The sequence below is a fragment of the Aristolochia californica genome, unplaced genomic scaffold (genome assembly GCF_029961685.1).
Source record: "Aristolochia californica isolate CCGP_79_NKW_82.1479 unplaced genomic scaffold, dmAriCali1.0.hap1 SCAF_10, whole genome shotgun sequence".
In the NCBI taxonomy this organism is placed as follows: Eukaryota; Viridiplantae; Streptophyta; class Magnoliopsida; order Piperales; family Aristolochiaceae; genus Aristolochia; species Aristolochia californica.
In genome coordinates this window covers 33,184,117-33,199,295 of record NW_027181771.1, presented here as the reverse complement: position 1 = coordinate 33,199,295, position 15,179 = coordinate 33,184,117, and the positions used below count along the sequence as shown (strand labels likewise).

The following is a 15,179-nucleotide window of genomic DNA, read 5'->3' as shown; positions in this document are numbered from 1 at the left end:
AGTGGGTGAGTTTATTCGTTTGGGCATTTCTTGCCCTGACTAAATTGCGCCGAGTGTGTGACTTTATTCTTTTGGGTATTTCTTGCCCTGAATCATTCCATTTCTAATTTATTTAAACATTGCTTTTCCTTTAAAAAATAAATTGCATTTTTCTTCAAACTCTTTAAAATTCGAATTTATATTGAGATTTTCATGTTTAAATTGAGATAAAATCGTGAGCAAAGATTAATTGAGATAAAATGTGGACTCTCAGTAATCACGATAATTAAGATAATTATTCCTAATTCTGATCAATTGTAGAAATAATATTTTAATACGAGGTAATTATGAAAATATTTTAATTATTTCATGTTAATTATAAAATCAACTCAGCCTTATTATAGGTTACTTAATTAATTATTTATTTAATCTTGATGATTCGTCTATTATTTTAATGGTTAATCTTTAGTATAATAATAATTTGATAAAATATTTTATTAATTGAAAGTACAAATATACATGATAAAATACCATATTTTATATTAATATTTTAGCATAGAATAATCTATAAAATACTAAAGCATAATATATTAAAATAAAGATAATAAGGAATATTAGTACAAAAACTTAAAGCAAAATCATTAAGATGGTTGGAAAAAATTATTAAAAATAGCACATTAGAGATTCAGGTTGAAAATTTATAAAAAATATAGGGAAAGTGGTTTCGGTGAACTCAATTATCAAAACCCGAAAAGATCTAAATACTTGTATTTTAGGAGTAACTCAATTTTCTAATTCTTAGATCTACATTTTTGCTAGTGGAATTTTAGTGAGATCTTTTAGTATGTTGTACATGTGGACCTCAACTGTTCAAATTTGTAGAGAAAAATCGGTTTTGGAATCTGATTTATGTTTGGTCCAATGATAAACGGAATAGAGAGAGGTGAATAAGTTTGTTAACTTTTATAACTAATTTTTATTCATTTTAAAGATTTTCTCTCAATCTTAGGTGCGTTCACAATATTAATAGCAATTCGATATACAAAATTAGTTTTACAATCAAACGAGTATACACAAGTATTCTGTTGAATTTAAGATCCCATGATTACAACCTCGAGCAAAGTAAGAGAGGGAGAGGAGAAGAAATGAAAAAGAGAAGAGATAAAGGGAGAGAAAACGTCTTTAGGCTAAGAGAAAGTTTGGACGAATTAAGAGAAGGGGAGAGAGCTTCAATGTTCTATCCCAAGCCAAGAGTTTTTATTTATAGTTTTTTAGAAGATGTTACAATATCCATAATGCCCTTAGGCCTATAAGTTTTACATAAGTAGACATGTTCCTCATTGACTAATTACATCTGTGTGTAGTCTTTATGAGAAGTCTTCTTATTTACCATAATGCCACATCTCTCGAACGTGTGAACCTTATTTGGTCTTGTGGGCTTGAGCCCATCTTTATGAAAATGTTATGCCCATGTACAAAGTGTAGAAATAAGTTCTATTGTGTTGTTGAAACCATTGAGTTTCATTATTGTTAGAAAGAGATTTATTCAAAGATAAGCTACCTGGGTATTAGGATGGAGATCCTCGTAAGAGACGGTTAACCGTCGACTATATCAATGTTTTTACTAGTGTACATTGTATTTATTATTTGTTATCAAATAAATTATTAATTCTAATTGTATTTCTATATTTTCATTTAAATATTATAATTTTATTATATTTTAGGGACAATTTGTTGGAATATTTGTTTGCATCGTATAAGATCCGTGCAGTTGCTTTCCTAATAGGTTCGAGCCTTTTTGCGCAATGGTTTTAACACAATTGTCATATATAATTATTTTATAATTTCATATTATATTAATAATTTAATTAAAATTTAAAATAATAATATTAATGAAGTTTAAAATAATTATTAAATGAGTAAAATTACATTATTCCTTAGATAAGAATTTTCATGTTTATTCCATTCTCATCTCTAAAACCAGCTTAAGCACCATAAAATTAGTTTTGAGTTAAAAACTTTTTGACTTGCACTTACTAAGTTCAAGTATAGCCCTATTTTTTTTCAATCAAACATTATACCGTTACAATCCTGATGAAGATCAATACATTGGAAACAGGCCTGCAAGTGCTGCTATGGCTATTGCCATTGCCATGTTTTATGATTCCAAGTTATTCTATCTGGTAGGGATGACACGGTAAATGGTATTTTCGAAAGAAAATTTATACCCACTAGGTTCTAAAAGGAATCCCATAAACCAGACGGAGGCAAGGGCATAGCTCTTGTAGCTCAGCAAAGAAAATTCTGTACAGTGTTCCTGATGGCTTTTCTGTGCTTGGAAGTATCCCTTTCAATTCAATTAGAACTTGAGTAAAAGAAAGAAAACAAGAAATCAAAAGAAAGAAAACAAGAAATCAAAAGAAAGAAAAAAAGAAATCTCTCTCTTGCTTGCGTCTCTGAATGCAGTCTTTACTATTACTGTCGAAAATAAAACAATAAAATAAGAAAAAAAAATCATCATGGCCACAGAACGAATTTCTAGGGTAACAGAACGAAATTTGGCCATGCAAGCCTTCTTTGCAAGTTCAGCGACAAGAAAAGCTCCCCCCCGTGGCCGCCCAAGGTCTTGATAAGAGGCACACCCAGCCCCCGGACAGGCATAAGAGGAACGATGGCCCGTCCCACCACCGTCTGGCCGTTGGAGCTTCCCGGGTCTTGAAACGCACCCACTCTCACCAACTCCAGGTGCAAGAACGACTCCGACGGTGGACCGCCCACCTCCACCGTGAAGGCCTCGTTCCAATAAACGGTCGCCCATCCGCTCCAGTTGCGCTTCATTGTTGTTAGCACGCGATCGTCAACCCGCGCGCAGACGTAGTAGGAAGGAGGTGTCTTCAAGTCTTTGTGAACCGGCAATGGCAGATCGATGTGGACCGCCGCGTGCAGCATTACGTCCAGTTCCCACCACTCCCTTCTGCCCACGCTTTCAGGGAAAATCTCCCATTCCTCTTCCATGGATTTCGTGCTTCTTTCCCACGAATCCCTTCTGCCCACGCTTCCAGCGAAAATCTCCCTTTCGTCTTCCATGGCTTTCCTGCTTCTTTCCTCGATCATCGCCGTCAAGGTTTCTACGCCTGTTTTATAACGGAGCGACGTGCAACTGTGGAGAAGCATTACGATTCTAAAAGCATCCTTACTAATACCAATAACCAAACAAAATATATATAAAAAAATAGAAAATACAGGTGGGACCCGGTTTGACATAACACGTGCGCGAGACATACTCCCGACTCCCGATAGCATCACGACTGCTCTCGGCAGCTTTTTGATGCTCTGACGGAACGGGACGTACTTTCTGGCGCCGAACACTTCTTGGCTGTTCTTGGCCTAGCAAGCGTTTGTTCGTGAAATTCGTGGAGTCGATTTCAATTTCACAGCAGACTTTTTCCTTTCTTCTTCTTGTTGATTTGATTCTGTGGCGTAGGGTATGCGTCAGAGTCAGTAGAGAGAGAGAGAGAAGCTTCATGGCGAGAAGAAGCTTGCCTTTGCTCAGGCACCTTCTACGGAACCCGGTTTGTTACCAGCAGGATGTGCCGCTGGGGCTAGGGTTTCGGACGACCAGATCCGTGACGTATATGCCACGACCGGGCGATGGGACTCCGAGGGCTGTCACCCTGATACCCGGGGATGGGATAGGTCCTCTTGTCACCGGTGCCGTGCAACAGGTCATGGAAGCGATGCACGCGCCGGTCTATTTTGAGACGTATGAGGTTCATGGCTATATGACTAAAGTGCCACAAGAGGTTCTTGTTTCTATTCGGAAAAATAAAGTCTGTTTGAAGGGTGGTCTGGCTACTCCGGTCGGTGGCGGTGTCAGCTCTCTCAACGTGCAATTGAGGAAAGAACTCGATCTCTTTGCCTCTCTCGTTCATTGTTTTAATTTGGAGGGGTTGCCCACGAGGCACGAGAATGTGGATATTGTTGTGATTAGAGAGAACACCGAAGGAGAGTATTCCGGCCTTGAGCACGAGGTTGTCCCCGGCGTCGTTGAGAGTCTGAAGGTATCTTCTGCTTTATCTTTCTTACAAATTTTTTATTTCGATTCATTTTGAAAATAAAATCGCGGGCTTCTGTCAAATTGGATGAACTGACGACGGAAGTATGCCCTATTTCTATTGAGAGCACCAGCTTTTGTGGGAAGGACTATTTTCATTACTTTTGGTAAAGTTGTTTGTGTTGTTTCTCTGTTTTTGGATCGACTGTGTTTAAAGTCTTCTTTATGTTTGGTTCACTGTCTTTCTGAACGGTTACAGATATACTGGCGCGGTTGCCATTGAATTGATGCCCAGGTTCAGGATAAATTCTCTAAATTTTTTAGGTTTTTCTTTGGGATGAATAGCCTGGAAGTTGAACGATTGTGGTATCTTTAGTCGTTTTCCTGGTTTGCGTGGAGAATCTTGAAGAAGTTGATATCTTTTATTTGGGGATTGTGATAATTGTTCGTATGAAGGGGGGGGTTTATTGCATTTTCAAAGTTAAATCGGAAGTGAAAGTGAAAGTTAATTATTTTTTTGTGTAAGTGTGCAAAGTGAATTTTTGTGTTTGTGTGCATAATGGAAAATATAATGGAAAGTGGAGGAGTTTATTAATTAAATAGTATGATAGATTTAACTTTATTAAGATAATTATATTTAATTTTCAATCAATAAAATAAAATAAAATTTTAAAATTTTAAAATTAATTTATTAATTTAATTAAATATAAAAAATAATATCCTAAACAAATATGTGTATTTTTATAATGTCTAGATACTTAATCAAATTCTTATTTTTATAATATCTAAATTATCACTCTTAAATTAGTAATTTAATATAGTATTAAAAGTCATGAATATATATAAATAAATAAATAGGGTATTTTATTATATAAAAATACTTTGATTAAATTTTATAAGATGGTTTTATTTAATTTTTTGTTAATAAAATAAGATAGATTTTAGTTTAGTTTAAATTAATAAAATAATTACAAAGTACTTATTACTCTTAAATTTAATATATTATTAAAATTCATGAATTTATATAAAAAATAAATAAATTATTTTATTATATAAAAATGCTTTGATAGATTAAACTTTTATAAGACGATTTTATTTAGCTTTTTATTAATAAAATAAGATAGATTTTAGTTTAGTCTAAATTAATACACTAAATAATTTTCGGTTCATAACTCAATGAGATGGGGCGAAGGAAGGCAAAGATGCCTCAGCATATTACTCCTCAATACCCCATTCATACTGATCGCTTGCACTAGCTAGCTGTTGGGACTCTGTCTATCGAAGCGTGGGCTGAGATGGTTTCTGAATTTCTGCATTTGGGGTCGCCGTGAGAGGAGAATTGAGAGCATAGAGGGAATAAGAGGAGGCCGAAAATGACGGATCGCCGGGTGTCCCAAGATCTATTGAACTTCTTTTCTCGTTGGTCTCTTTTTTCCACACCACGAGAGTTTTCCAAGGGAAATGGCAATTCATCTAGAGTTAGCTCGTGCAGCTCCTATTCTAGCCTCACTGCCACCCAAGATTGACTTTTCTGGTAAGTCTTCCCTTTGCCCCTTGATTTCCGCTACAATTTCCATGATGGTGAAGTGTCATGACATGGCTCGCCGTTGAGTCGAATTTATGTTCAGCTGGAAACTTCTTAAGCAAAATGATCTTGATGTGGTTGCCTCAAAAAAGAGAGAAAAAAGGTAGTTGAGAAAGAAAGAAAGAAGTTTACACAGAGTTACATTTATGTGTTCTACTTTATTTTCTAATAAATGTATTTTAGGAATGGACCAGTAGGTCAAACTATTTGCTTCTTGTAAAGAGGTTCAAGAAATTTATTTATAGTATTTAGGTGAAAAAAAGTATCAATCGGTAAATATGGCTTTTGGATTATGAAAGTTTTAGATGTAAAATTTTTATTTTGACAAAGTTATATAACGTACTTTTAGTAATCTTGTAAATGGTAGAATCCCACGTTTGACTTACTTTTATTAATGTAGTAAACTGTATATGGGATTCCAATATGGATAAAAGAAAAAACATTTGTACTTTTGAAATTTAAATTTGGTCAATGGTTATTTTTCCTATGAATGGTTTGTTGAAGCTATTTTTGGTATTTTCCCAAATCACTTAACAATAATTACGTTTTGAAACTATGTATAATTTATGTGCTATTTAGCTCTTCACTTTATGTTAACAAATGCAGTAATTTGTGGATTGGGCCTTTGTCTCAATAGCCACATGGGGTGTTTCTAGTGTAAGGTCTCAGGTTCGAGTCTCATTGAGGGACAGGTGTAGCATGCATTCATACTCTACATTCAAAAAATTGCAGTAATTTGTGATTTTAAAGAAAGTTCATTTGTGGGTTTAATTTATGATTGTATTTATCTGGAGCACATCACTTTGCTCATTCCTTGTATGTAATGGTGTTCATCTTCAACACCTTGTTTTTATGACTCTTCTGCTCAACAGATGGAGAGGTTAGACAGTAGTTGCATTTCTTGAGTAATCTAGTTTATTCTTATTAATGCCAATGCTTGCGGGTATTTCAAAGGTTCAAGAGGTTTGAGACAAGGTGACTCACCTCTTCTCTTCAACATAATTGGTGAGGGGTTTCATAAGTCTCTTTAGGTCAGCCAGGGAGATGGGATAAGGCCGATATTTCCAATTGACTGATTGGATAATATGGTGGTGCAATTTGTTGATGATGTTGTCATTGTAGGAGGAGGAAACATTTAGCAAGTGCTTTGTACTGTTCACTGTTTTGAATATATCTGAATTGGCTTTTTGGCAGAAGATACATTGGGCAAAGACAACACTTTATGGCTTCAACATTCAATAACCTGAGTTGGAGGATATTGCTTCTTGACTAGGGTGCAGCTCGGGCACTCTTTGTGGCACTTATCTGGGTCTACTGCTGTTCACCAGAAGACTTGAAAAAAACCCTCTGGAATCCAGTGCTCGAGAAGATCTGAACTCACCTCTCATCACGGAAGGGGCTGAGTGATCTCCAAGGCGAGCAGGTGGACTTTCATTCAATCCTGTGTTGTTGACATTTGGCATTCCAGGGTAGTGTCTCTTGCTTTATCCGTAGTCCAGGGAATTTTCTTTGTAGAGCTTCATCTTAGGACTTTAAGCATACATTATCAAATGGGTTGATGTTTGTAGGCCTAACAAGAGTGGCGGGCTGGTCTGGTCATTCAAATAAATAGGGGGGCAAATATACCCTATTAGCTAAATGGTGTTGGAGGATTATTGTTCATACAGATTTTCTATGGGGTAGGCTAGTAATTAAAAAGCCAAGTACCTTGCATAGAATTTGGTGGTTTGAAGAAGGCTCTATCAGGTTCATATCCACTCTTTTGAAGTACATTCATCATTCACTCCAGCAATTTATCTCCATCATGGAGAGAAGATCAATTTTTGGACTTATCTCAAAGTCCTTAATGAATCTCTGTGGCAACGGTTTCCTTGCCTATTGGGTTTTGCTAGGAATCAAAATGCTTTGCTCTTGGCTATTCATGAAAATGGGAGCATTCAGAACATTAATTGGAATAATCATTTCAGGACAGTGCTAAATGATGGAGGGCCGATTGATATTACTAATTTGATGAAGGACTTGGAGCAGTTGTATATCAAAACCACTCAAACCTAATAAGTCAATCTGGTGCCCTTCACCAGAGGAGAAGTTTACTATAGCCTCATGTTATGAGAAACACAATCTTGCTGGAGATGACTCACATCATGTTGCATTAATTGCTTGGAAACTTATTGGTCCCTGAAATTTCAGACTCTATGGCAGCTGAATTCGGGCTCTAAAGCATGGATTGAGGATTTATCATAAAAAATGTCAAGGAAGCTTTCATGTCGAAAGCGATTCCACCAATGCCATTGGGTGGTGTTTGGGCAAGAAAGATCCTCTCTGGCATCACTTGCATTATTTTTGTGAAATTTAGGATGCAGCTTAGCAGTGTCTTTGGTAATTGGTATGATGTTTCTTGAATAATTAATGGCCTGCCTGATTCCCTTGCTAAAAAGGGGTGCCTCTCCAATTCTTCATTATAAGGGGCCTCTCTTCTTGATTGTTTTTTTGCTTTTTGTCTTCAGGTTTAATAGAAAAAGTGCTTTTGTTTTTTAAAGACTCTTTTGCTCAATCATGCTTAGCATGCCATAATTTTTAATTTTTTGCTGGATTTGAGTTATTTGTTGTTTGTCTTTATGATTCTCTTAGTTCTTTATTATACTTGCCCTTTGACATCTATTGTTTTTCTTTATTCTGTTTTTGATGTATCCTTTCTTGTTGTTATTAGAAGAAAGAATTTTTTTTTTTTTTTTTTTTTTTTTTTATGAAGATGTATTTTTATTAAAAGAAAAAGAAAAAGAAAAAATTACAAAGGCGGAGGGAGCAAATCCCTTACAACGAGAGATTGCAGGAAAGCTCTCTCCTTGGCAAGCACATCTGCTTCCAAATTTGCAGATCTCGGAATGTGAGACCAAAAACATGAAAAAGAAGATACAATATCCAAAATCTCCTGGAATTCGTCCCAGTGCCTCCATGGAGGCAAAGTATTGCGTTGGCACCAATCAATTACCACCTTGGAATCCCCTTCAATGTGAATAGGCCCACTACATTTGTCTTTGAACATCCGCAGCCCATTAAGAAGGTCATGTAACTCAGCCGACGTTGAGTCGGATATGCCTAAAGGACCAGCTTAAGAAAAACATTGATTCCCAAATGAGTCTGAAATGACGCCCCCAAATCCCGCGATCCCGGGGATTGCCAAGAGAAGATCCATCAAAGTTCAGTTTTAGGTAGCCAGTTTGTGGGGGGGTTTTGGCTCCAATGTGCATCCTCGCCAAATTGGTCCAGTTGTCTCGAATGCTTGTGCCATTGAAAGAGAAGAGGGTTTTTTTTGTCAATAGCCAGGTTGATATTTGCCCTGTCACTCTGTCAACAACTCTAGCCTGAGATTCGTTTTTAGCATCAAACCGCCTTCTATTCCGTTCGTTGCAAAGCCCCCATGGGACGAAACTAGCACAAGCTGAGATAATCAATTTGCCGAGGCCAGGAAGGGGATATCCCAAGATCGACTTGCAAAAGCTTATCAGGTCGACAACAATACAAAATTGAATCTCCAGTTTGCTTAAATTAGAGGTCTACACATTCCATGAGAACTGATACTGAATAAGAGTATGACTGGTGGATTCATCTTCATTGTGGCAGAAAGGGCATAGTGGATCTATAGATGGGTGACTTCTTCTTCTGAGCACATCAGCCACACATGACAACCAAATTCTTTCTTCTATTAGAAGAAAGAATTTGGTTGTCACTCAACGCTATTGTTAATTTTCTTCAAAAAAATCATTGAAACTACTCAATTCTGAATACCAAATTTGGATTATCCTGTAAAGTTATGCATGCAGAGTATGTGTGTCATATCAATCAATGATTATGTCTTCATTGACATCTTCGCGTGCAATCAAGGTAAGACTGATCAAAGGTGACCAAAAATGTTGTCGACGTTTTGCTATATAGAGAATGCATGAAGAAACCATTTTGACTGTATGAGCATCAATTCATGCACGCATGCAGGCAATGTGAATAACTTTTTTGTTTTTTGAAGGAAAGTGAAGAATTAATTCAGGCCTGTAAATCCCCCTTTGATGCTTAAATGTGCTTCTAACTGGAAAACATTATTTGGATGTGTGTGAACGCTTTGATACTGGTGGTCTTTGTTTATTGTTAATATTATTTATATATATTGATGAAATTGGTTCTTGAACAATTGTTTTATTTACACTGATTGCAATAGATATCTATCTCCCAATCTATTTTTTTTGTTGATGGTGTCACACACTTAAAATTTTGAAATACTTGGAACTTTATTGGTTCTCATTTGGTGGTTTTGTTAGGTGATAACAAAGTTTTGTTCAGAGAGGATAGCCAAGTATGCATTTGAATATGCTTATCTCAACAACAGGAAAAAAGTGACAGCTGTACACAAAGCCAACATTATGAAGCTAGCTGATGGTCTCTTCTTAGAATCATGTCGAGAGGTTGCTAGAAAGTATCAAGGGATCAAGTATAATGAGATTATTGTTGACAACTGTTGCATGCAACTTGTTTCAAAGCCTGAACAGTTTGATGTCATGGTACGGTGCTGACTCATCCACTTGTTCTTTTGATTTACATTATTTAATTTGTTTTCTGCACATTCTGGTTTCCTCCCCATTGCTTTCAAAAATAAAATAAAAATAAATAAATACCTTAAGGGTCATCTCCCTTTTCAGTCATAGACTTTGTGTTTGTACTTTTGCAAATAGAAATTCAAAATCTTTCATTATGCATTTTACACTTATTAATTATGACTTAATTTAAATAGTTAATTGGTGCCGGTGGCGAAAGCTGCTGCGTAGATTCCATTAAGTTTTGCGGAGATGACGACCGGAAGGAGGAGTGGGGCGACAACGATGGTGGTTGTTGGGGTCAGAGGCGACTGCGGGAACATCAGATGGCATTGAAATGGATGTGGGAAGATGAACCGGCGTCGATTTCGTAATGGGACAATGGTCGGCGGTTGATTACATTGGGTGTTGGCAGCGTTGGTGAAGGCTGAGTCGACGTGGGCATGGAGGCGGACCAGCTGTCGAAGATGGCAAACTCGGCTACTTGCTTCTCATGAACATGCACTGCTTCAGGCTGGAATCCATTCATCACCATCTTAGAGATGCCTTCTTTTGGCTCTCGGCCTATTATACGAACCCCGTTCATGAGTGGCACTTTATTCGTCGATGTTTGTCCTCCTCCCTTAGTCGGGAATTTCTCCCCAAACACCTGCTCGTAGATGGCCTGAAAGGAGTGCCCCGAATTTGGGTTGACGTACTCTGAACTGTATGGCATCTTTATGCGCCTCCAAAGATAAAATTCTTCATGTGGAGTGCTTGCCAAAGTAAGATTCTCACCAGTGATGTGCTCAGTAGAAGAGGTCACCCAGCTATCGACCCCCTCTGTCCTCTCTGCAGCACTGAAGCAGAAACCGCTAGTCATATTCTTTTACATTGCTTCTTTTCATGGTTTGTGTGGACCTTTGTTCTAGGCAAGATGGGGTTGCAATTCTGTATATCAGTTGATCCGATCTCCTTCAGCAAGTTGATCGTTGGCCTCCCTCTTCCTAGTCTCGGAAAAGTGATGATATCTTCCTGTGCCAGTTTCATACCGTAGGGGCTCTGGAATGAATGCAACCGAAGGCGGTTCGATGCTAAAAGTGAATTTGAAGTAAGAGTAACGGACAAGGTATCGGGGCAAATGTCCTCTTGGCTTCTAACTAAGAAGCATTTTTCCTCCTTCAAAGAAACCTCTATCCGTGAAAACTGGAGTATTTTGGCAAGAATGCACTTTTGGATCAAGGCTCTAGCAATGTAGGAGTGGACCCCCCCGGAAGCTGGATACCTCAAGTTGAATTTTGATGGCTCTTATCTAGGCAATCTAGGGATTGCTGGTTTTGGGGAAGTTATTTCGGATCCCGTTAGGCATTTTTGATTCTACGTCGGCTGAGCTCTATGGTCTACTCAATGGGTTTCGCATTTTCAGAGACAACTGCAGTGGTCCCATTCACATTGATGGAGACTCGAAGATGGTCATTGGATGGTGTGAGCGTGCTTCTCCTCCACCGTGGCGCCATTGGGACATCTGTCGGGAGATTTTAGATATTACCTCACTCCACTCTTGTATTTGGTCTCACATTTCGAAATCTGCAAATTCGGCTGCAGATGTGCTAGCCAAACAGAAGCGTCCCTGTAATCTCTTGTTGTGAGGGGTTTGCTCCCTCTTCCTTTGTAATTTTTCTTGTTAATATATATAAATACATCTTTATAAAAAATAAAAATAAAAACTGTTCCTGAAGATCACCCATCCAGAGTTTGAGTCAAAGGTCAAAACCGGGTGCCATTGGGCCACCAGTGGGGATGACATCAATTTTGTGATGGTGAGCTGACGACGGCATGGAGCTCAAACAACAGCGATTCTATCTAGAACATTTGGCAATGCTGCTCCAAAACAGAGCCAAAAGAGGAGGAAGAAGAAGATAGAATGAGGAGCTGGAAAGGACAAGAGTTTTGGCTCTATTGAAGGTTGACAATGACGGAATCGTTCGCTCTAATACCAAATTGATGCGGGATGAATACATGATGTGGCGTGAATTTTAATTATCGTATGGGATATCGGTTAATTGCTGGAATTAGAAAGAGAAATGAATGAAATGAGTAAAAGAATAAGAATTGGGAACTAGAACTAGGAAAATTGAGAAGAATAATTTAGAAGGAGATTATAGAAAAGGAGTAAGGGGAGGGAGAGACCCGAAACAGGGAGATTTCAAAATTTCATTATCAAAGCTGACTTCAACATCCTGTTATAACCTTTAAATAACTAAAACTAAAATTTAAAATTCAAAATCGATAAGATCACTATGTGATGAAATCCAAAAAAATAGACAAGATCTTCTAAAAAAAAAAAAATCAGAAAAGACAAATTAAAATTAGGATTGAAATTTCAAATTCAAAATAGATAATATTACTATTTGATCAAATCCAGTAAAATCAGGAAAGATCAAATAAAAATAATTTAAACCATAATTGGAGGGTCCACTGGGGCCCAATGGGCATACTGGCATCCCCACCAGTTAAGTGTTGTTGAATTTGGGTCTATAGGTCATTGGCATCAACCTCTTCCTCCTGTCATGTAGAGCTGAACTATTCTCCTTATTTTTTTAATTTTTTCATTTGCTGTTGGTTGGTATTTTGGTTAAAAAGGCATTTCACGGGACCCCCATCTTAGGTCGTCTAGCACGTTGCACCTTTGCCACTTAGCTGGCTGGGTTTATCAAACAGAACTGGAGATTGGCTATCCACTTGCCTGGCTTGGTAAGGGCATTCCTCACCTTTGTTAAGTGATTCCTGCCTTAAAGCATTGAGTTTTAGTTTAACTTTGAACGATAGTTGCAGAGGTAATCCGAGCCAAGTGGGAGTGGTATCATCTTGGCCTCTGATAGTTTGGTGGTGCTTTACCCAGCCCCTTGAGGAATGCCCTTATCTACCTCCATAGAAGTAAAATGACCAAGAGGTAACTTTTTAGAATATTTGAGATTGAGGATATTTGCCTCTCTTTGAGCATTGGAGTGGCACCCTGAGAAATGTCACTGGCTTGGCTGATTCTCCTGTGGGAAGTGTGCTTCACATCTTATGGGAAGCACATTACCATTGGAATAATTTCAGCATTTCTAGGCTTGAATGGATTTGGAGGCTGTTATCAGGTAGTGACACCCAACTGAACACGACAACTTTTTTGTCTTGTTCCCTGTAAAATCATAGACCATGTATAGTCTTTATCTTCGTTTATGTTTTGGTATAACCACATTCTGTCTTGTTTCTGTATTCATGCATGTAGTATTCAATTGGGAAGCATACTTGTGCTTTGAATTGTGCCTGCTCGAAACAATTGCTGATGAGTATTTTTTATTGTTTTAAAAAAATATTGGTTCAGGGTACTGCAAAAAGACATTTGGGTACTCTCAGTTTTAAACAACTCAGGTTCTTTGGAGCAATAACAACCGAGAGATAATGTAAACGTTTTAAATTTTGCAGGTGACACCAAATCTCTATGGCAATCTTGTGGCAAACACTGCCGCAGGTATTGCTGGAGGCACCGGCGTCATGCCAGGAGGTACTATCTCTATACTCCAAAACAGTAGTTGCATTTTCTTACTATTTCTCTTACCTTATTATAAGTACCTTGACCCAAAAAACTTAACCCCAGAGTCCCCTAGGTCTTTTACTAACTAAAAATGTTTTTAGATAATAAGTGCCAACTTTTCAGAGAGCTTCCAACTTATACCTTCTGCATAAATGATTGTCAGTTAATCTTTGAAATAGACTGAAATGTGTATTAGCCAGTTGGTTAATGGTTCTCATCAACCTGCCTAAACTCAGGTTTGATGTACTTTACACAAAACTGCGGCAAATTTTGTCTGTCACTGTTCAGAGTAGTATTCCTACGTGTAGAAAATGTTAAATTCTTCTTAAATTTCACGGATTGATTGTGGAAATGTAGTACCGGGAGTAGAAGCCCAATATCAGCTTGGGTAGTTGGGTTTTATCTATTACTTGCCGAAGGTTGAAGTACATGCTACCCAATTGAACTAATGGAGATGAGAATAGACTTTCTTGAATATCATGTCTAGATGTAGTAGAAAATTTTGGTCATTAGTATTGTGCATCTCGTTTCGAACAATCCATTGTTACGTGGTAAAGGTCTGGAGACGTTTTAGAAGTTTGCTTTATTGTGAATTATTTGATTTCTTATTTTTTGAAGGACTTTTTTGGTTTTTTTGGGGAAAGGATTTGTTGTTCATTGAAAATGTATGTATTTTGTCTTTGTGAAGGATGTTATCGTCTTTCCCTTCATACCTTGATTATTGCATCACAACGGTCTCTCTGTGCATCACAACGGTCTCTCTGTGCTTCCTTCTGCAGGCAATGTCGGTGCAGATCATGCCGTCTTTGAGCAAGGAGCTTCAGCAGGTAATGTAGGAAATCAGAAGATAGTGGAGGAGAAGAAAGCAAACCCTGTGGCCTTGCTTCTATCATCAGCGATGATGTTGAGACATTTACAATTTCCTTCGTTTGCTGACCGGTTGGAAACAGCCGTGAAAAGAGTTATAGCAGAAGGTAAATACCGCACCAAGGATCTTGGAGGAAACAGCACAACCCAAGAAGTTGTTGATGCTATTATATCAGTGCTGGAGTGATCTCCGATCTTTTCTGCGCCAAAAACTAAATTTGTTTAGCCCAGATATGATAGTATTAAACAGCTCTTCTCCGAGGCAGCTGGAAGGTATTTCGTCACCATTTGAATCTACTTGGCCATGCCGCATGAAGAGATGATCTTTTTTTTTTTTTTTTTGGGTCTTTCAGAATAATCTCATTGTTTTTTGAAGCAAGAGTTTTTTCGTGTCTAAATAAGCTTAAAAACATACAGTCTATTTTTTTCTTCACACCAAGAGCAAGTTAAGATTAGCAACCTGCATTCAGCTGCTGCTTATCATTTGTGATTGTTTGTTTCTTCTACCTGAACTTTGTTCTGTAAGATTCTGGGTCGGTGGCACGA

At 37.6% G+C, this 15,179-nt stretch overlaps 1 protein-coding gene across 1 annotated transcript; it reads left to right on the top strand.

The window, feature by feature from the left end:
* The first annotated feature begins 3,327 nt into the window (after window positions 1-3,327).
* On the top strand, window positions 3,328-15,116 carry LOC137937113 (isocitrate dehydrogenase [NAD] regulatory subunit 1, mitochondrial). Its single transcript, XM_068782179.1, has 4 exons — window positions 3,328-4,040; window positions 9,932-10,171; window positions 13,658-13,736; window positions 14,546-15,116. Exons 1-4 carry the CDS (start codon window positions 3,504-3,506, stop codon window positions 14,818-14,820), a joined length of 1,131 nt encoding a protein of 376 aa, XP_068638280.1. The 5' UTR covers window positions 3,328-3,503; the 3' UTR covers window positions 14,821-15,116.
* Window positions 15,117-15,179: the final 63 nt, after the last annotated feature.

What these genes read in the sequence shown, in the direction of transcription:
- LOC137937113 (XM_068782179.1), top strand. Translation starts at nt 3,504, where the DNA reads ATGGCGAGAAGAAGCTTGCCTTTGCTCAGGCACCTTCTACGGAACCCG. An exon ending in GCGTCGTTGAGAGTCTGAAG is followed by an intron (nt 4,041 to 9,931) that starts GTATCTTCTGCT and finishes TGGTTTTGTTAG; the next exon opens with GTGATAACAAAGTTTTGTTC. An exon ending in CACCGGCGTCATGCCAGGAG is followed by an intron (nt 13,737 to 14,545) that starts GTACTATCTCTA and finishes TTCCTTCTGCAG; the next exon opens with GCAATGTCGGTGCAGATCAT.